Raw genomic sequence first — 16,158 nt, 5'->3', positions numbered from 1 at the left:
ACACTCCTTGTTGGCTAAAACAATTCACAGTGCTTAAGATGAAGCCCCTCTGGACCATCTCCAACGCCAGCACCACCTTTCTGAAGATAAGGGGCCCAGAGCTCCAAGTGCTGTCTTTCCAAGGCCTTATAAAGCTTAAGCAGGACTGATGGCCTACACGTGATTGCTCTTGTCCAGAGGTGGCGGTCACCCGTTGAAGCACTGCATTTTGTTTGGTGAAATGAGTCCCATAATTTGGCATCAGCCCAGCTTCAGTGAAGAAAAGATCATATTTCTGAGTGGATCCCCCGTGATCTGGAGTTAATCCACTCATGGGGAGACAAATGCTTTACCTGGGGGGTGCATGGGGTTGGCCATGACCCCGTGTAGACCGAGCATTACATACTCTGTTTACTGTCATGGTGAAACGAATGTTTTAGCCGGAGGGAAGGACATTGCCGTGTGTAGAATTAATATTGCATATGTGGATGGTAGGGGTATGGCCCGGTGCAGTTTGATGGGAGCAGGCAGTCTAAATGGCTCAGCAGGGACTAGATGGGCTGAAGGGCCTGTTTCTTTGCTGTATTTCTCTATGACTATGCCTCTACACCCTGTTAAATGTCAAGGAGAGACTTAACTGGGGAGGGTTGGTCATCGCCTCGTGTCGAGTAAACCTGTTGCCCAAGCTTGAGCGTTTTCCAGGTGCTGCCGGGCGCTGACATCTTCTATTAATCTCCTGATGGCGGTAAAGAGAACTGAGCATTGGGCAATCTTTGCGAAACATTCACACAACGACCTTTCGGGAAAGAGCAGGTCACCAGACCTGGTAGGGCTGAGGGTGTTGTCCTGAGTAGTTCGTGCAGGGAAGCGCTGAGTCCGCGCTGACAAGCCTCCTTCTCGTTGTTGTTTGTCCATTCACTTGACGCGTGTCTGTTTCATCACTCCAGGTATGGCGGCATCACCATCGGAGGAAAACTTCCAGGCCTACCCGTCAACCATAAACAGATAAGCAGCTTTTTCTCCCAGCTGGGCCGCCTGCTGAATATCACTGGGGTAGGCCGCTCAAACCTTTGTTTTCTACCACTGCAGAGTAGCTCTTTGTTCAGCCTAGTTCAGTGGCTTTATTGTATTACATTTCACATGATGTGGTTTACCTAAGTGAAGGAAGTTGCAAGTGATCGACACTGTTTTAGTCACTTCCCTTGCAATCAGAAACTAATCCTCAACTATTTCCCTGCTGCTGAATGATCTTGTGTTTATCCAGATTTCCTTTTGAAGGATAAAGTGGTCCCAGCTCACTACAGCGATTCACATAATGTGGTGGGGCTACAACTAGTGCTCATGAGTTAGGGTGAAAGGTGAAAATTTTAAGGGGAACATTTTTTTTGATTGATTGACTGAAATACAGTGCAGAATAAGCCCTTCCAGCACTTCAAACCACACCGCCCAGCAATCTGACTACATCCTAGCCTAATAAGAGAACAATTTACTAACCTACCAACTGGTATGTCTTTGGACTGTGGGAGGAAACTGGAGCACTCGGAGGAAAACTGAGCAGTCACGGGTAGAACATACAAACTCCTTACGGGCAGTGGCGAGAATTGAACCCGGGTCGCTGGTACTGTAAAGCATTGTGCTAGACCACTACGCTACCATGTCACCAATGAGGGGAAACTTTTTCACTTAGAGGGTCGTGAGAGTGTGGAACGAACTGCCGGCACAAGAGGTGCATGTGAGCTTGATTTCAACATTTAAGAGAATTTTGGATAGGTACATGGATGGAGGGCTATGATCCCAGTACAGGGCAATGGGTAAAGGCAGTTCAGATGGTTCAGATGGGCTGAAAGGCCTGTTTCTGTGTTGTACTTCCCAATGACTATGATACCATCCCCAGTAAAAGCAATACACTGCTTAATGGAACAATAAATATTTTAAAATCTCTAGTGGGTTCTTAATGTTTTACTGTTGATCTTCAATTTGGGTTTAGATATCAAATGATGTCTGGTTCAGTAATGGATTAATTAATGCAACAGAGAAGCCAACCTAATATCTCCCTCCGTTCCAAGGACACTGAGTCAATTAAATGACTTTGTCCAAGAAAGATGACAATATAATTACAAATTTCTCTTTGCATATTTGATAATCCACATAAACAGTACACAACTAGCAGCATTTTAGTACTGAAGAAGGTACTTTGGCTGATGTAACTAGCTGATGGAATAATTCAAATGTCACATTGGCATTACTTGGAGTTAACATCACTGAAAGCACAATAGGGTTAAAGTTTACTTAGAGATACAGGACCTTCTGGCCTAATGAGCCTGCGCCACCCAAATACAACCATATATCCAGTCAACCTACTTACCAGTATGTCTTTAGAATGTGAGAAGATACTGGAGAACCAAAGGACACCCACACCTTCACAAGGAGAACATACCGTCTCCTTACAGACAGCGGCAGAATTGAACCCAGGTCACTGGCTCAGCAATAGTGTTATGCTAACTGTCATGTCACCCCAAATGTGTCAGTGTTAGTTCACTGTGCAGGATTTTGTAAGGCAGTTTTGAATATGAACTCTAATCAGTCTATTATTTGGTGATGATCACATTAGTTTAGCCATCAGGTTCATTGACCTTCCAAAACCTTATCTTGTGGGCCGGCTGATCTTCTTTTCCTCTTTCACCTTCTCTGGTGAAGTGTTGTTGTTGCAAAGGATGTCCCTCTACTGTACAAGGTGTATAAGCTCATCGCATACATACACCTGCATGCAGCTTATCTCCAAATGAAGAGGGAAAAGATGCACTTCATTGTTAAATAAGTTTATAGATAGGGCCATAGGGCAAGGCCATCCTATAGCATTCAGAGGACATTTCCATGTTTCATTGCTCCCTCTAGTGGTAGAAAGATACTGCTTCTTCCATCCAATTCCAGTTATAATATTCATGTTGAATTCCTGGTCATATTATTCAATTAATTGATTTTTTTTGCACTAGGGCAATACTACACAGATGGTGTTTAGCAATCTGAATGACTTCCTTAAGTATTTGGAGACTGAAGAAAATATCAAGGTGAGTCACAAAACCTGAAATGAAGACCACAAAATTCTTTTTGTTGTGCTTGTACCTTTTGTAGCGGCCAATTCTAAGAAAAAACAATTGCCGCTACTGTCAACCACCATGAATTTGTTATACTTGTATGATGCGCTCTCAGCTCCAATAATGATGGTTCTAAAAATCGAAGAAAGTTATTCGATCCTTTACTCGCAATTAGCAAACATATCATCTAGAAGCAATGAAATTTCAGCATACTTAAGCATAATTAACTAAGCTTTCAGCAAAAGATGTTACAAAGCTTTTATTCCATGGCAGATTGCAACATCGTAATCAGCGAGCTGTTTTGTTTCGTTGGTCTCTCCACTCGCTGTGAAAGGGTGACACCTCTCTGTCCCTTGTTATGAAGAGAGAGAGAAAGAAAGAGCCCGTGGCATGTTGAATTGTCAGATGAACAATTGTTTTTGTTGGACTGCAAGTCATGGTCTCTCTTTGGGGGCTTTGCTATTGCTTGTTTGGTGGGTGCTGAAATAACTGGGGGAGGGTTGACACTGCTGCTATTTGTGCGTTGGGGGGAGGCGGTGCTCAGGGATCCAACGTTTTTCTATCACTCATTCTCTCCTCTTTTCATGGACGTCTGTGAAGAGTAAGAATTTCAGGTTGTATACTGTATACATTCTCTGATATTAAATTGAACCATTGAACACAGAATACAATGCAGATGGAGAGGAGATGCATGGCTCCTACATTTTTGATGCAATCGTTTGCTTTGTTCTGTGTAATGTGTGCACACCAATCTGTGGTAAGACTCATACTGTTGGCTATCTGGAAAAAGAGCAACTGGATACCTCAAGGATCCGATGTAAAACTAGACTCCACATGAAAACATCTGACCTCATTTAGGAATTCATTTATAAACCAAAAGTACAAAACTGATTCTTGCTTTTGTATCAGGAGCTGTGACTCCCTAACGTATATCTATTCCAGGTGTGGTTCAATAACAAAGGCTGGCATGCCATGGTTGCCTTCATGAATGTAGCTAACAATGCAATTCTTCGGGTGAACCTTCCCAAGCAACATCACGCAGAGGACTATGGCATTACCGTCATCAATCATCCGCTCAACCTCACAAAGGAGCAGCTTTCAGAGGTGACAGTGTAAGTTGGTGAGCGCTGAGGCCACATTTATTGAGCGACACCTGCCCATCTCTGTTAGTCACGGGAATAGGCAATTCAGCATACTCCACTATTTCACAGGTTCATGTGAATTATAACCTCATTATAACCAATTATAATTTGTTATAAATTGGTTATAATTTATTATAAGTTGGTTATAATTTGTTATAAATTGGTTATACTTAACCAATTATAACAAATTATAACCAATTATAACCTCAACTCCACATCCTCGCCAATCCCAGTGAACTTTCACCTTCTTGCTGATCAGGAATTTACTTCAAAAGTATTCAAAGACTCTGCTGCTAACACAATTTAGACCATAGGACCACAAGACATACGATCAAAATTAGGCCATTTGGCCCATCGAGTCTGATCTGCTATTCAATCATGGCTGATCCTTTTTTTTTACCCCTCCTCAGCCCCACTCCCCAGCTGAGGAGAATTTCAAGGAGAATTCTCCAAAACTCATAAACCTCTGAGAGGAGGAAAAGTGGCTTCACCACAATTTTAAATGGGTAACCCACACTTTTAAACAGAATTGAGATTTAATGCTTGCTACCACTTAATAATTTTGAGATTTGCAAAGCATCTTCTGAAACCTCTGAAAGCATCACCTATAAAACAATCAATGGCATGGTACCATTGTGGTTAGCATAATGTTATTACAGAACCAGTGACCTGCATTAAATTCCATTCGCCGTCTGTAAGGAGTTTATATGCTGTCCCGGCAACCATGAGGATTTCCTCTGGGTGCCCCAATTTCCTCCCACATTCCAAAGATATGCGGAATTTGTGTAGTTGGGCAGCACGGGCTCGTTGGGCTGGAGGACCTGTTACTGAGCTGTATCTCTAAATAAAAATTTAATTGAATATTGCAAGTTTTCACTAACCGCAGGGGAAGAATATCCAGTAAGTCATTTTTTGGAGCTGTTGGCCCAGTGATGAACATACACTGGAGTCTAAAAAGGCAGATGGGCAAGAAAGGCCTGGGGCCGCGCTGTATCTCTGTAAGGGCCTCTTTGAGTCTCACTCCCTGTTATAATTGTATCAAGCTTGCTGATGTTTCTCACCGTCACTAACAGCACATTGGATATGTGATTTCAGCCTTACTACTTCAGTGGACGCAGTGATTGCAATCAGCGTGGTCTTCGCCATGTCATTTGTCCCAGCCAGCTTTGTGATCTACCTGATACAGGAGAGGGTCTCGAACGCGAAGCACCTGCAGTTTGTCAGTGGAATGAGCTCAACCACCTACTGGGTGTCCAACTTCCTTTGGGATATGGTACGTCATAATCAGAGGGAAAGTGAGCGCACCCGGGCAGTAGCAGCTGGTAATAATGTCCCGCACTTGAAACTGTCTTATAATACATGTCAATTGTCTAAAATGTAATATAATTCAGTCACATTATAGAAATAGATCATTGCAATATGCCAACACCTAAATATTTATTTATGATTTTGAGTTGCTAGAGCTGATACGATGAAATTTTAGAACTTGAAGAATTCAGATATACAAGTCAAACATGGTTAACCTTTTAAAAAAAACAGTGTTAAGTAAGTTTAATTACAGTTCCTATAAGAAGTATTCTGCCTCCCCTCCCGGAAGTTTTCATGTTTTATTCAACTTTAAATCACAGTGATGTTGACTTTTTTGACACTGATCAACAGAAAAATACTCTTTCATGTCAAAGAGAAAACAGATCTCTAAAAAAAAAGTGATTAAATTAATTAGAAATATAAAACACAGCATAATTGATTGCATAATTGCTCACCCCCTTCGTCAGTATTTAGTAGCTGAAACTTTGGCAGCAATTACAGTCTTGAGTCTGTGTGGTTAGGTCTCTATCAGCTTTGCACATCTGGACACTGCAATCTTTCCCCATTCTTCTTTACAAAACTGCTCAAACTCTGTCAGATTGCATGGGGATCATGAATGAACAGCCATTTTCAAATTCTCAATTGGATTAAGGTCCGGGCTCTGACTTGGCCGCTCCAAGACATTAACTTTGTTGTTCTTAAGCCATTCCTGTGTAGCTTTGGCTTTATGCTTGGGGTCTTGCTTGAAAAAAAAATCTCCAAGTCACAGTTCTCTTGCAGACAGCATGAGGTTTTCCTCCAGGATTTCCCTGTATTTTGCTGCATTCATTTTACCCTCTACCTTCACAAACCTTCCAGGGCCTGCTGCAGGGAAGCATCCCCAGAGCATGATGCAGCCACCACCATGCTGCATGGCAGGGATGGTGTGTTTTGATGATGTGCGGTGTTTGGTTTACACCAAACATAGCCTTTAGTCTGGTGGCCAAAAAGCTCAATTTTGGTTTCATCAGACCATAGAAACTTCCACCTGACTTCCACATGCTTTCAGGCAAACTCTAACTGAGATTTCATGTGAGTTCTCTTCAACAGTATCTTTGTCTTTGCCACTCTCTCATAGAGCTGTGACTGGTGAAGCACCCTGACAACAGTTGTATGCTCAGTCTCTCCCATCTCAGCCACTGAAGCTTGTAACTCCTCCAGAGTTGTCATAGGTCTCTTGGTGGCCTCCCTCAGTAGTGCCCCTCTTGCATGGTCACTCAGTTTTTGAGAATGGCCTGCTCTAGGCAGATCTACAGCTGTGCCATAATCTTTCCATTTCTTGATGACTGACTTAACGGTACTCCAAGGGATACTTGGAAATTTTCTTGTATTCATATTCTTGAAAACTCCCAAGGGGTTGAATACTTTTACAGGTACGGTATATTCAGCTTTCCTAAGTGATTGGTTAGCTGTTCCTTTTCCGATTATCGATTCCAGCATCTTGTCAATTATACATGTTAAACTAATTGGCCTGTAGTTCCCTGCCTTCTGCCTCTCTTCTATTTCGTACAAGCGAGCCACCCTGTAACCCTCCCAGAGTTCAGTGTGATATCGAGTCATAGAATACTACAGCACAAACACAGGCCCTTTGGCCCATCTAATCCATTCCAAACCATTAGTCTGCCTAGACCCATCGACCTGCACCTGAAACATAGCATTCCATACCCCTCCCATCCATGTACCCATCCAAAAACCTCTTAAGTAATGAAATCAACCCTGCATCCAGATGGCAGCTCATTCCACACTCTCAGCACCCACTGAGTGAAAAAGTACCCCCCATGTTCCCTTAAACATCTCAACCTTCACCCTTAATCCATGATATCTAGTTCTAGTCTCATCCAACCTCAGTGGAAAAACCTATCTATACCCCTCATTGTTTTGTGTAACTATCAAATCTTCCCTCTGTCTTCTACATTATAGGGATTAAAGTCCTAAGCTATTCAACCTTTTCTTAAGTCCCAGCAACACCTTGTTAATTTTTCTGCACTCTTTTGATCTTATTTACGTCTTTCCTGTAGGTAGGTGAGCAAAACTGCACACAATACTCCAAATCAGACCTCACCAACGACTTGTACAACTTCAACATAACATCCCAACTCCTGTAATCAGTACTTTGATTTATGAAGGCCAATGTGCCAAAAGCGTTCCTTACCGCACTACCTACCTGTGATGCCACTTTCAAGGAATGATTTATTGCCAGATTGCTACTGCACTGCTCAGTGCCCTATCGCTCGCTGTGTCGGACCTACCCTGGATGGTCCTACCGAAGTGCAACATCTCACAATTGCTTGTATTAAATCCGATCTGCCAACTTTCAGCCCATTTTTCCAGCTGGTCCAAATCCCGCTGCAAGCTTTGATAGCCTTCCTCATTTTCAACTATACCCCCATTCTTGGCATCATCGGCAAATTTGCCGATCCAGCTTACCACATTGTCGTCCATATAGATGACAAACAGCAACAGACTGATCCCCCCCAGCACACCACTAGTCACAGGCCGCCTGTCAGAGAGGTAACCGTCAATTACCACACTCTGGCTTCTTCCGCAAAGCCCATGTCTAATCCAATTTCCTACCTCATCTTGAATGCAGGCGAATGAGCCTTCTTGACCAACCTCCCACACTGACCTTGCTAAAGTCCATGTAGACCCCATCCACTGCCTTGCCTTCATCAAGTTTCCTGTTAACTTCCTCAAAAAACTCTATAAGATTAGTTAGACAGGATCTACCAAGCACAAAGCGTTAATCTGTCAATGTCTATCCGAATACTTATATATCCAGTCCTCAGAATACCTTCCAATAACTTTCCCACAGCTGATGTCAGACTCACCAACCTATAATTTCCTGATTTATTCTTAGAGCCTATCTTTACATTAGCTATCCTACAAACATCCGCAACCCACCAATGGCTAAGGATGTTTATAATGAATATTTTGCATCAGTCTTCACTGTGAAAGACACTAGCAGTGTGCCAGATATTGAAGGGTGTAAGGGAAGAGGAGTGCAGTTACAAGGGAGAAGGTGCTCAAAAAGTTGGAAGTCCTAAGGGTACATAAGTCACCCAGACCAAATGAACTACACCCTAGGGCTCTGAAAGAGGTAGCTATACAGATTGTGGAGGCATTAATAATGATCTGACAAAAACTTTTGGACTCTGGCATGGTGTCAGAGGTCTGGAAAATTGCAAATGTCACTCCACTCTTTAAGAAAGGAGGAAGGCAGCAGAAAGGAAATTACAGACCAGTTAGCCTGACCTCAGTGGTTGGGAAGATGTTGGAGACAATTGTGAAGGATGAGGTTATGGAGTACTTCATGGTACGGGACAAAATAGTACAAAGTCAACATGGTTTCCTTAAGGGAAAATCTTGTCTGACGAACCTGTTGGAATTCTTTGAGGAGATTACACATAGGATAGATAATGGGGTGGATAAGCAGTGGATGTTCTATATTTTGACTTTCAGAAGGCCTTTGACACGGTGCCACACATGAGGCTGCTTACCAATTTAAGAGCCCATTGTAAGACAGGAAATTAACTGGCATGGCTAGAGCAGTGTCTGATTGGTAGGAGGCAGCCAATGAGAATAAAAGGGTCCTTTTCTGGTTGGCTGCCATAGGGGTCGGTCAGTGTTGGAACTGTTTCTTCTTAAGCTGTATATCAATGATTTAGATGATGTAATAGCTGGCTTTGTTGCCAGGTTTGCAGATGATATGAAGATTGGTGGAGGGGCAGGTTGTGTTGAGGAAACAGGTAGGATGCAGAAGGACTTAGACAGATTAGGAGAATGGGCAAGAGAGTGGCAAATGAAATGCAAGGTTAGCAATTGCATGGTCATACACTTTGGAAGTAGAAATAAATGTGCAGACTATTTTCTAAACAGGGAGAAAATCCAAAAATCTGTGATGCAGAACAATCTAACTTGCAGGTTGAGTTGGTGGTGAGGAAAGCAAATGTAATGTTAGCATTCATTTCAAGAGGACTAGACTACAAGAACAGGGATGTGATACTGAGGCTTTATAAGGCACTGGTGAGGCCTCACCTTGAGTATTGTGAACAGTTTTGGGCTCCTCATCTAAGAAAAGATGTGCTGTCATTGGAGAGGTTTCAGAGGAGGTTCACAAGGATGGTTCTGGGAATAAAGGGGGGATGAAGGATGAGGGGGGGGGGGGATCTCATTGAAACCTTTAGAATGTTGAAAGGCCTAGACAGAGTAGATGTGGAAAGGATGTTTCCCATGGGGGAAACATAGGACAAGAGGGCACAGCCTTAGGATAGAGGGGCATCCATTTAAAACAGCGATGCGGAGAAATTTCTTTAGCCAGAGGGTGGTGAAGTTGTGGAATTTGTTACCACAGGCAGCTGTGAAGGCCAGGACGTTGGGTCTATTTAAGGCGGAGATTGATAGGTTCTTGATTAGGCATGGCATCAAAGGTTATCGGGAGAAGGCTGGGGAGTGGGGCTGAGGAGGGGAGAAAAGGATCAGCCATCATGGAATGGTGGAGCAGACTTGACAGGCCAAATGGCCCCATTCTGCTCCCATGTCTTACGGTCTTAAATATCTCTGCTAGGGCCCTTGAACTTTTTGCACTAGCCTCCCACAGGGTCTGAGGGAACAGCTTGTCAAGCTTTGGGGATCTATCCACACTAATTTGCCTCAAGACCACAAGCACCACCTCCTCACTCATCTGTATAGGGCCCATAACCTCACTGTTGCATTGCTTCATATCTACCGAATCCATGTCCACCTCCCGGGCAAATACAGAAGCAAGATCTCCCCCATCTCTTCCAGCTCCACACATCAATTACCAATCTGATCTCCCAGAGGATCAATTTTGACCGTTGGTATCCTTTTGCTCTTACTATATCTGTAGAAACCCTCAGGATTCTCCTTCACCTTGACTGCTAGAGCAACTCATGTCTCTTTTATTCAATCTGATTTCCTTCTTAAGTGTTCTTTTACATTTCTTACACTCCTCTGCTGCCTCATTTGTTCCTAACTGTCTGTGCCTTTTGATGCACTTCCTTCTGTTTCTCGACCAGGGCTTCGATATTTCTCAAAACCAAGATTCTGTAAACCTGTTATCTTTGCCTTTTATTCCCACAGGTACATACAAACTCTATACTTTCAAAATTCTCACTTTTGAAGGCCACCCACTTACCAAGTACACCTTTCAGAAAATCACCTGTCCCAATGCACACTTACCAGAACCTTTCTGATACCATCAAAATTGGCCTTTCTCCAATTTAGAACCTCAAACCAAGAATCAGACCTATCCTTTCTCATAAACACTTTGAAACTAGTGGCATTATGACCACTAGATGCAAAGCGTTCCCTTACATAAACTTCTGTCAACTGCCCTGTCTCATTCCCTAATAGGAGATCTAGTATCGCACACTCTCTCATTGGGACTTCTATGTACTGATTAAAGAAACTTCCCTGAACACATTTGACAGACTCTATTCCATCCAGTCCTTTTACAGTATGGGAGTCCCAGTCAATATGTGAAAAGTTGAAATCACCTACAATCACAATCTTGTGTTTCTTGCAACATTCTGCAATCCCTCTACAAATTTACTCCTCTAAATCCTGCAGACTGTTGGGCGGTCTATAATATCATCCCATTAACGTGGTCGTGCCTTTCTTATTCCACAGTTCTACCCATAAAGTCTCATTAGACCCTCTCCAGTCTGTCCTGACTGAGCACTGCTGTGACATTTTCCCTGACTAGAAATGCCACCCCTCCCACGCTGTCACCTCTAAGCCAACAGGACCCTGGAACATTGAGCTGCCAGTCCTGCCCCTCCTGCAACCAAGTCTCACTAGTGGTAACAATGTCATAATTCCACATGCTGATCCAGGCCCTGAGGTAATCCGCCTTTCCTACAAAACTCCTTGCATTGAAATATACGCAGCTCAGAACGTCAGTCCCACCGTGCTCATCCTTTTGATGACCAACTTTGTACGTATGTAGGCTTGATAACATCTTTCTGCACAACCACTCCACTATCTGTTCTAGTACATCGGTTCCCATCCTCCTGCGGCTGTAGTTTAAACCACCACACTACCCCCCTCCCCCATTCAATACTAGCAACCCTTTCTGTTAGGATGTTAGTACCCTCCAGTTTGGGCGCAAACCATCCCTTTTGTACAGGTCCCACCCTTCCTGGAAGTGAGCCCAATGAAAGATATCAATCAATGGGCCCTCTCTCTCTGCAGGCATAACCCTTAAATCCCAGTGCAAAGTTCAATGAGCACTGTGACTTACTGCTTGAAGCCCCCTGGTTTTCTTCAAAACTTAACCCCTTATCATTGAGATTTTTGTCATTTCTACCATGTTATTTGGAATTAGTCTGTCTGATATCCTAGGGATATTAACAATGCCTTCCATGGTGAAGACTATTGCAAAAAAAGTTATTTGACACATCTGCCCTTTCTTTGTGCACTGTTATTAATTCGCCAGCCTCCTTTCCTCAGAGTTCCTCACTTACCTTAGCCGCCTCTTCCTAGCATACCTGGTTGGGAGCTGAGGGACTGAGGGTGTGAATTAACAGAGGTTCTAACAGACATCTTCAACATCTCTCTGGATCAGTCCACAGTCCACAGTCCCTTCAGGCTCCAAGGCAATCTTCTACAACACCAGTTTGAAGTTTAGCCTGATCCTCTTGACCACATCTGCATGCTTTTATGCATTGAGTTGCTGCCACTTAATTGGCATAATTGGGTATTTGCATTGATGTGCAGGTGGCCACTGAGTGTATGTACTTAGACAATAAATTTAATTTGAACCTTGAACTTTGATTGCTGTGCTATCTTGCAGCAGTTGTAACATTTCACCTGACAATGTTTGCTTCCCTATTCCTCAGTGTAACTACTCAGTGACTACAATAATGGTAATCCTGATCTTCATTGGCTTCAGGAAGAAAGCCTACACCTCTTCACAAAACCTGCCTGCATTTGTAGCTCTGTTACTGCTTTACGGGTAAGGCATAAATTCAACATCTCCATTATTCATCTCCTCAGGGGCTGGTTGGTCATTATTTGTCTGCTGGCATCAAGCTTCAAACGTATGTTCCCCTCTGTTGCAGGTGGGCGGTGACCCCCATGATGTACCCAGCATCGTTTGTGTTCAGTGTTCCCAGCACTGCCTACGTGGCTCTGTCCTGCATCAATCTCTTCATCGGCATCAATGGCAGTGCCATCACGTTTATTCTCGACCTGTTTGAAAATAGCAGGGTGGGTGTTCTCTGAGTTTTTGTAAGCCTACTAAATAGACATTTTGTTTTGCTCTTCCCTGGGAGAATGATGGAGTGGGCTGAGATACTCCTGCTCTGCTGGTTCGCATTGTTGGCGGAATGAGAGACTAGATATTTAAAAGCCATTATAGGCCAGGTAATCAAGCCAGGACTTGAAGACCTGACTTACAGGGAAAGGTTGAATAGCTTCAGACTTTATTCTCTGGAACGCAGGAGACTGAGGGGAGATTTGATAGAGGTATACAAAATTGTATCGATAGGGTTAATGCAAGCTGGGGTTGAGTGAGACTAGAACTAGTGGTCATTGTTTAAGGGTGAAAGGTGAAATATTTAAGAGGAACATGAGGGGAATCTTCTTCGCTCAGAGGATGGGGCAAGTGTGGGACAAACTGCCAGCAGAAGTGCTGGATGCGGGTTCGATTGCAGCATTTAAGAGGAGTTTGGTTAAGCTGCAGATCAATGGGATTAGGTACACAGAATAAAAGCTAATGTGGGCCAGGTAATAACCAGGTAAACAGCCAGGATTTCAGAACATGACTTACAGGTTAAAAGTCAAATTGGGACTTTATTCCCTGGAGAGTAGGAGAAAAAGGGGAGATTTGATAAAGGTATGCAAAAGTAACATTTAAGAGAAGTTTAGATAAGTACATGGATTTGAGGGGTATGGAGGGCTGTGGTCCAGGTGCAGGTCGATTAGACTGGGTAGAATAGCAGTTCAACATTACTAGAAAGGCTTTTTTGTGCTATAATAGTCTGACTCAAATGAATGGGCCTTCTTATTTCATTTTGTTCAAAAAATACAATGTTCTATTTTTATAAAAATGTTATTTGTTCAACAAATGAATCTCTGATAATCTGCAGGAATTCAATAGAGATAGTTCAAGTTTGTTTAATCATCATTCAACTTTACATGAATAACATTGAATATAGACAACGAAACAGCGTTACTCCAGGGCCAAGCTGCAAAACACAGTACCAACAGTCACACACTGCACAAGGCACGTATAAGATAGCAAATATATATAAGATGTCAGTAAAATACAGTCACACAATAAAAATAAAAATAGTCCAAGAGAATAAAATAACTGTGCAAAACTCTTATATGAGAGAGAGAGAGAGTAGAAGAGTGAGAGAGAGGGTGAGTGAGGGAGACTCTGCACCCACACAATTTCCCTCCCCCCCGGCACTCCTTCTCTGCTACCTGCCCCACACCCCTCCCATACTGCCCTACCTTCACTATTCCCAACATCCTTTGCTCTGATCAGATTTACAAACTCAGTCTCCATTCCATGTTAATAAATACAATATTGTGCAGAAGTCTAAGGCACCCTAGCTATATATACAGTATGTGCCAAAGACTTTTGCACAGCATTGTATAAAGTAATGATGAATGCCAGGAAGGTTGGGCAATGGGTGGCTAGTAAGATTGTTGGGTGATAACTGAAATTCACAGTGAACTTGTAACTTCTGATCTTCACTAGTTCTTCAGGTATGTCCTATTTGCTTATGGCCAAAGGTCAAATCAATTAATACTGCATGAATCTTCTATTCCAGGGTCTCCAAATGTTCAATTCAATGTTAAAAAATGTTCTGCTAGTATTTCCACACTTCTGTTTGGGAAGAGGTTTAATCGACATGGCTATGAATCAGGCAGTGACTGAGGTATACGCAAGGTTTGGTAAGTCTTCACATAGTCCTTCAGAGAGTCAGTAAGTGTGTCTCCATCCTCGGGTCCGGTTGCTCTTCAGTCATGAGTTGAAGGTACTGTGGAGGGCGAATATATTACTGAAATGAAATTGCGATGCTGCCTGGCCTGCTGTGTTCTACCAGCATTTTGTGTGTGTTGTTGTTACCATTTTAAGACTTAGTTTCACCTTATTTTAAGTTTCTTCAATGTGCCATTTGTCAATACAGAAACTGCAAGCAGAGACTACACTATTATTAATCTCACTTTTGACTGACTTGTGAGAAGGTACTGTTTACCTTTTTGGAGAAAAAGACACAGTAAGAAGCCCTCGCCAATTACACCAGTATGATCAAGTAACCCACGTGGTCACAGGGAGAATGTACAAACTCTGTACGGACAGTGGGAAGAATTGACCCCTGATCGCTGGTGCTGTAATAGTGTTATGCTAACCTCTACTCTATTGTATCAAAGCAATAAATGTGACGACCCTTAGCGTTCTCTCAATTTTACCACCCTCCCAGTGAAGCTGAATTGCGAATGTCCGCGTCCTCAGGTCAGGTGTATTCAGAACAATCTCTCTGGCCGGGTAGTTCCTCACCCGTCACAGTCAAACTGCATTAACTTGTGGCAGCAAATGTCAGCACTCAAGTGGGTATGTGGAGATGAACTGTTATCAGTCGAGTCATCACAGCTGTAACTCAATAGCAGTTTGAAAAAAATAACCTCATGATAAAAGGAAAAAAGTCTAAAAGCCTATCTAATGTTGAGCACGAGATTGGGTTAAAACAACGAGTTTAAATAAGCTTTTACTGGAAAGGAGATGGTTATGGTTAGCGTTACTAATTTGGAACTTGCAGTAATGCAGCGATTCTGCTAATCGCACACAAAGTGCAGATACTCGGTGACTTGTGTTTATGTGGTTACTGCAAAAACAGACTGACTAAGGCCTGCATTACTGGTTTCCTGTTTTCAGAACCCAGCTTAACAATCATACAAACTAGAGAAAATCTGCAGACGCTGGAAATCCAGCACACACACACACACACACACACACACACTCTCTCTCTCTCTCTCTCTCTCTCTCTCTCTCTCTCTCTCTCTCTCTCTCTCTCTCTCTCTCTCTCACACACTCTCTCTCTCTCTCTCTCTCACACACACACACTCACACACACACACACACACACACACACACTCTCTCTCTCTCACACACACACACACACACACACACACACACACACACACACACACACTCTCTCTCTCTCTCTCTCACACACACACACACACACACACACACAATCTCAGCAGGCCAGGTGCCACTTACGAAAAAGCGTAGAGCCAACATTTCAGGCTGAGATCCTTCATCAGGGCTGGAGAAAAGATAAGGGGGCAGAGTTAGAAGGTGGGGGGAGGGGAGGAAGAAGCACAGGGTGACAGGAGAAACCAGGAAGGGGGAGAGGTGAAGGAAAGAGCTGGGAAGTTGATTGGTGAAGGAGATACAGGGTAGGAGAAGGCAGAATCTGATAGGAGAGGACAGAAGTCCATGGAAGGAAGATAAGCGGGAGGAGCACCAGAAGGAGGCAATGGGCAGGTAAGGGGACAAGGTGAGAGAGGGAAAAGGGGATGGGGAATAGTGAAGGTGGGGGGATTAGTTTTTATTA

General features: G+C 43.2%; 1 protein-coding gene across 1 annotated transcript in view; it reads left to right on the top strand.

Moving 5' to 3' along the window:
* Positions 1-16,158, top strand: part of abca4b (ATP-binding cassette, sub-family A (ABC1), member 4b) — a 180,017-nt gene that overhangs the window by 145,267 nt on the left and 18,592 nt on the right. The window contains exons 35-41 of the mRNA XM_059983935.1: positions 927-1,032; positions 2,973-3,047; positions 4,017-4,186; positions 5,312-5,489; positions 12,424-12,539; positions 12,646-12,793; positions 14,368-14,491. Of these exons, the coding sequence (XP_059839918.1) occupies positions 927-1,032; positions 2,973-3,047; positions 4,017-4,186; positions 5,312-5,489; positions 12,424-12,539; positions 12,646-12,793; positions 14,368-14,491 (917 nt within the window). The remainder of the gene's footprint in view (positions 1-926; positions 1,033-2,972; positions 3,048-4,016; positions 4,187-5,311; positions 5,490-12,423; positions 12,540-12,645; positions 12,794-14,367; positions 14,492-16,158) is intronic.

Source organism: Hypanus sabinus, chromosome 11 (genome assembly GCF_030144855.1).
Source record: "Hypanus sabinus isolate sHypSab1 chromosome 11, sHypSab1.hap1, whole genome shotgun sequence".
Classification (NCBI taxonomy): Eukaryota; Metazoa; Chordata; class Chondrichthyes; order Myliobatiformes; family Dasyatidae; genus Hypanus; species Hypanus sabinus.
This window is presented reverse-complemented; position numbering and strand designations above follow the sequence as displayed.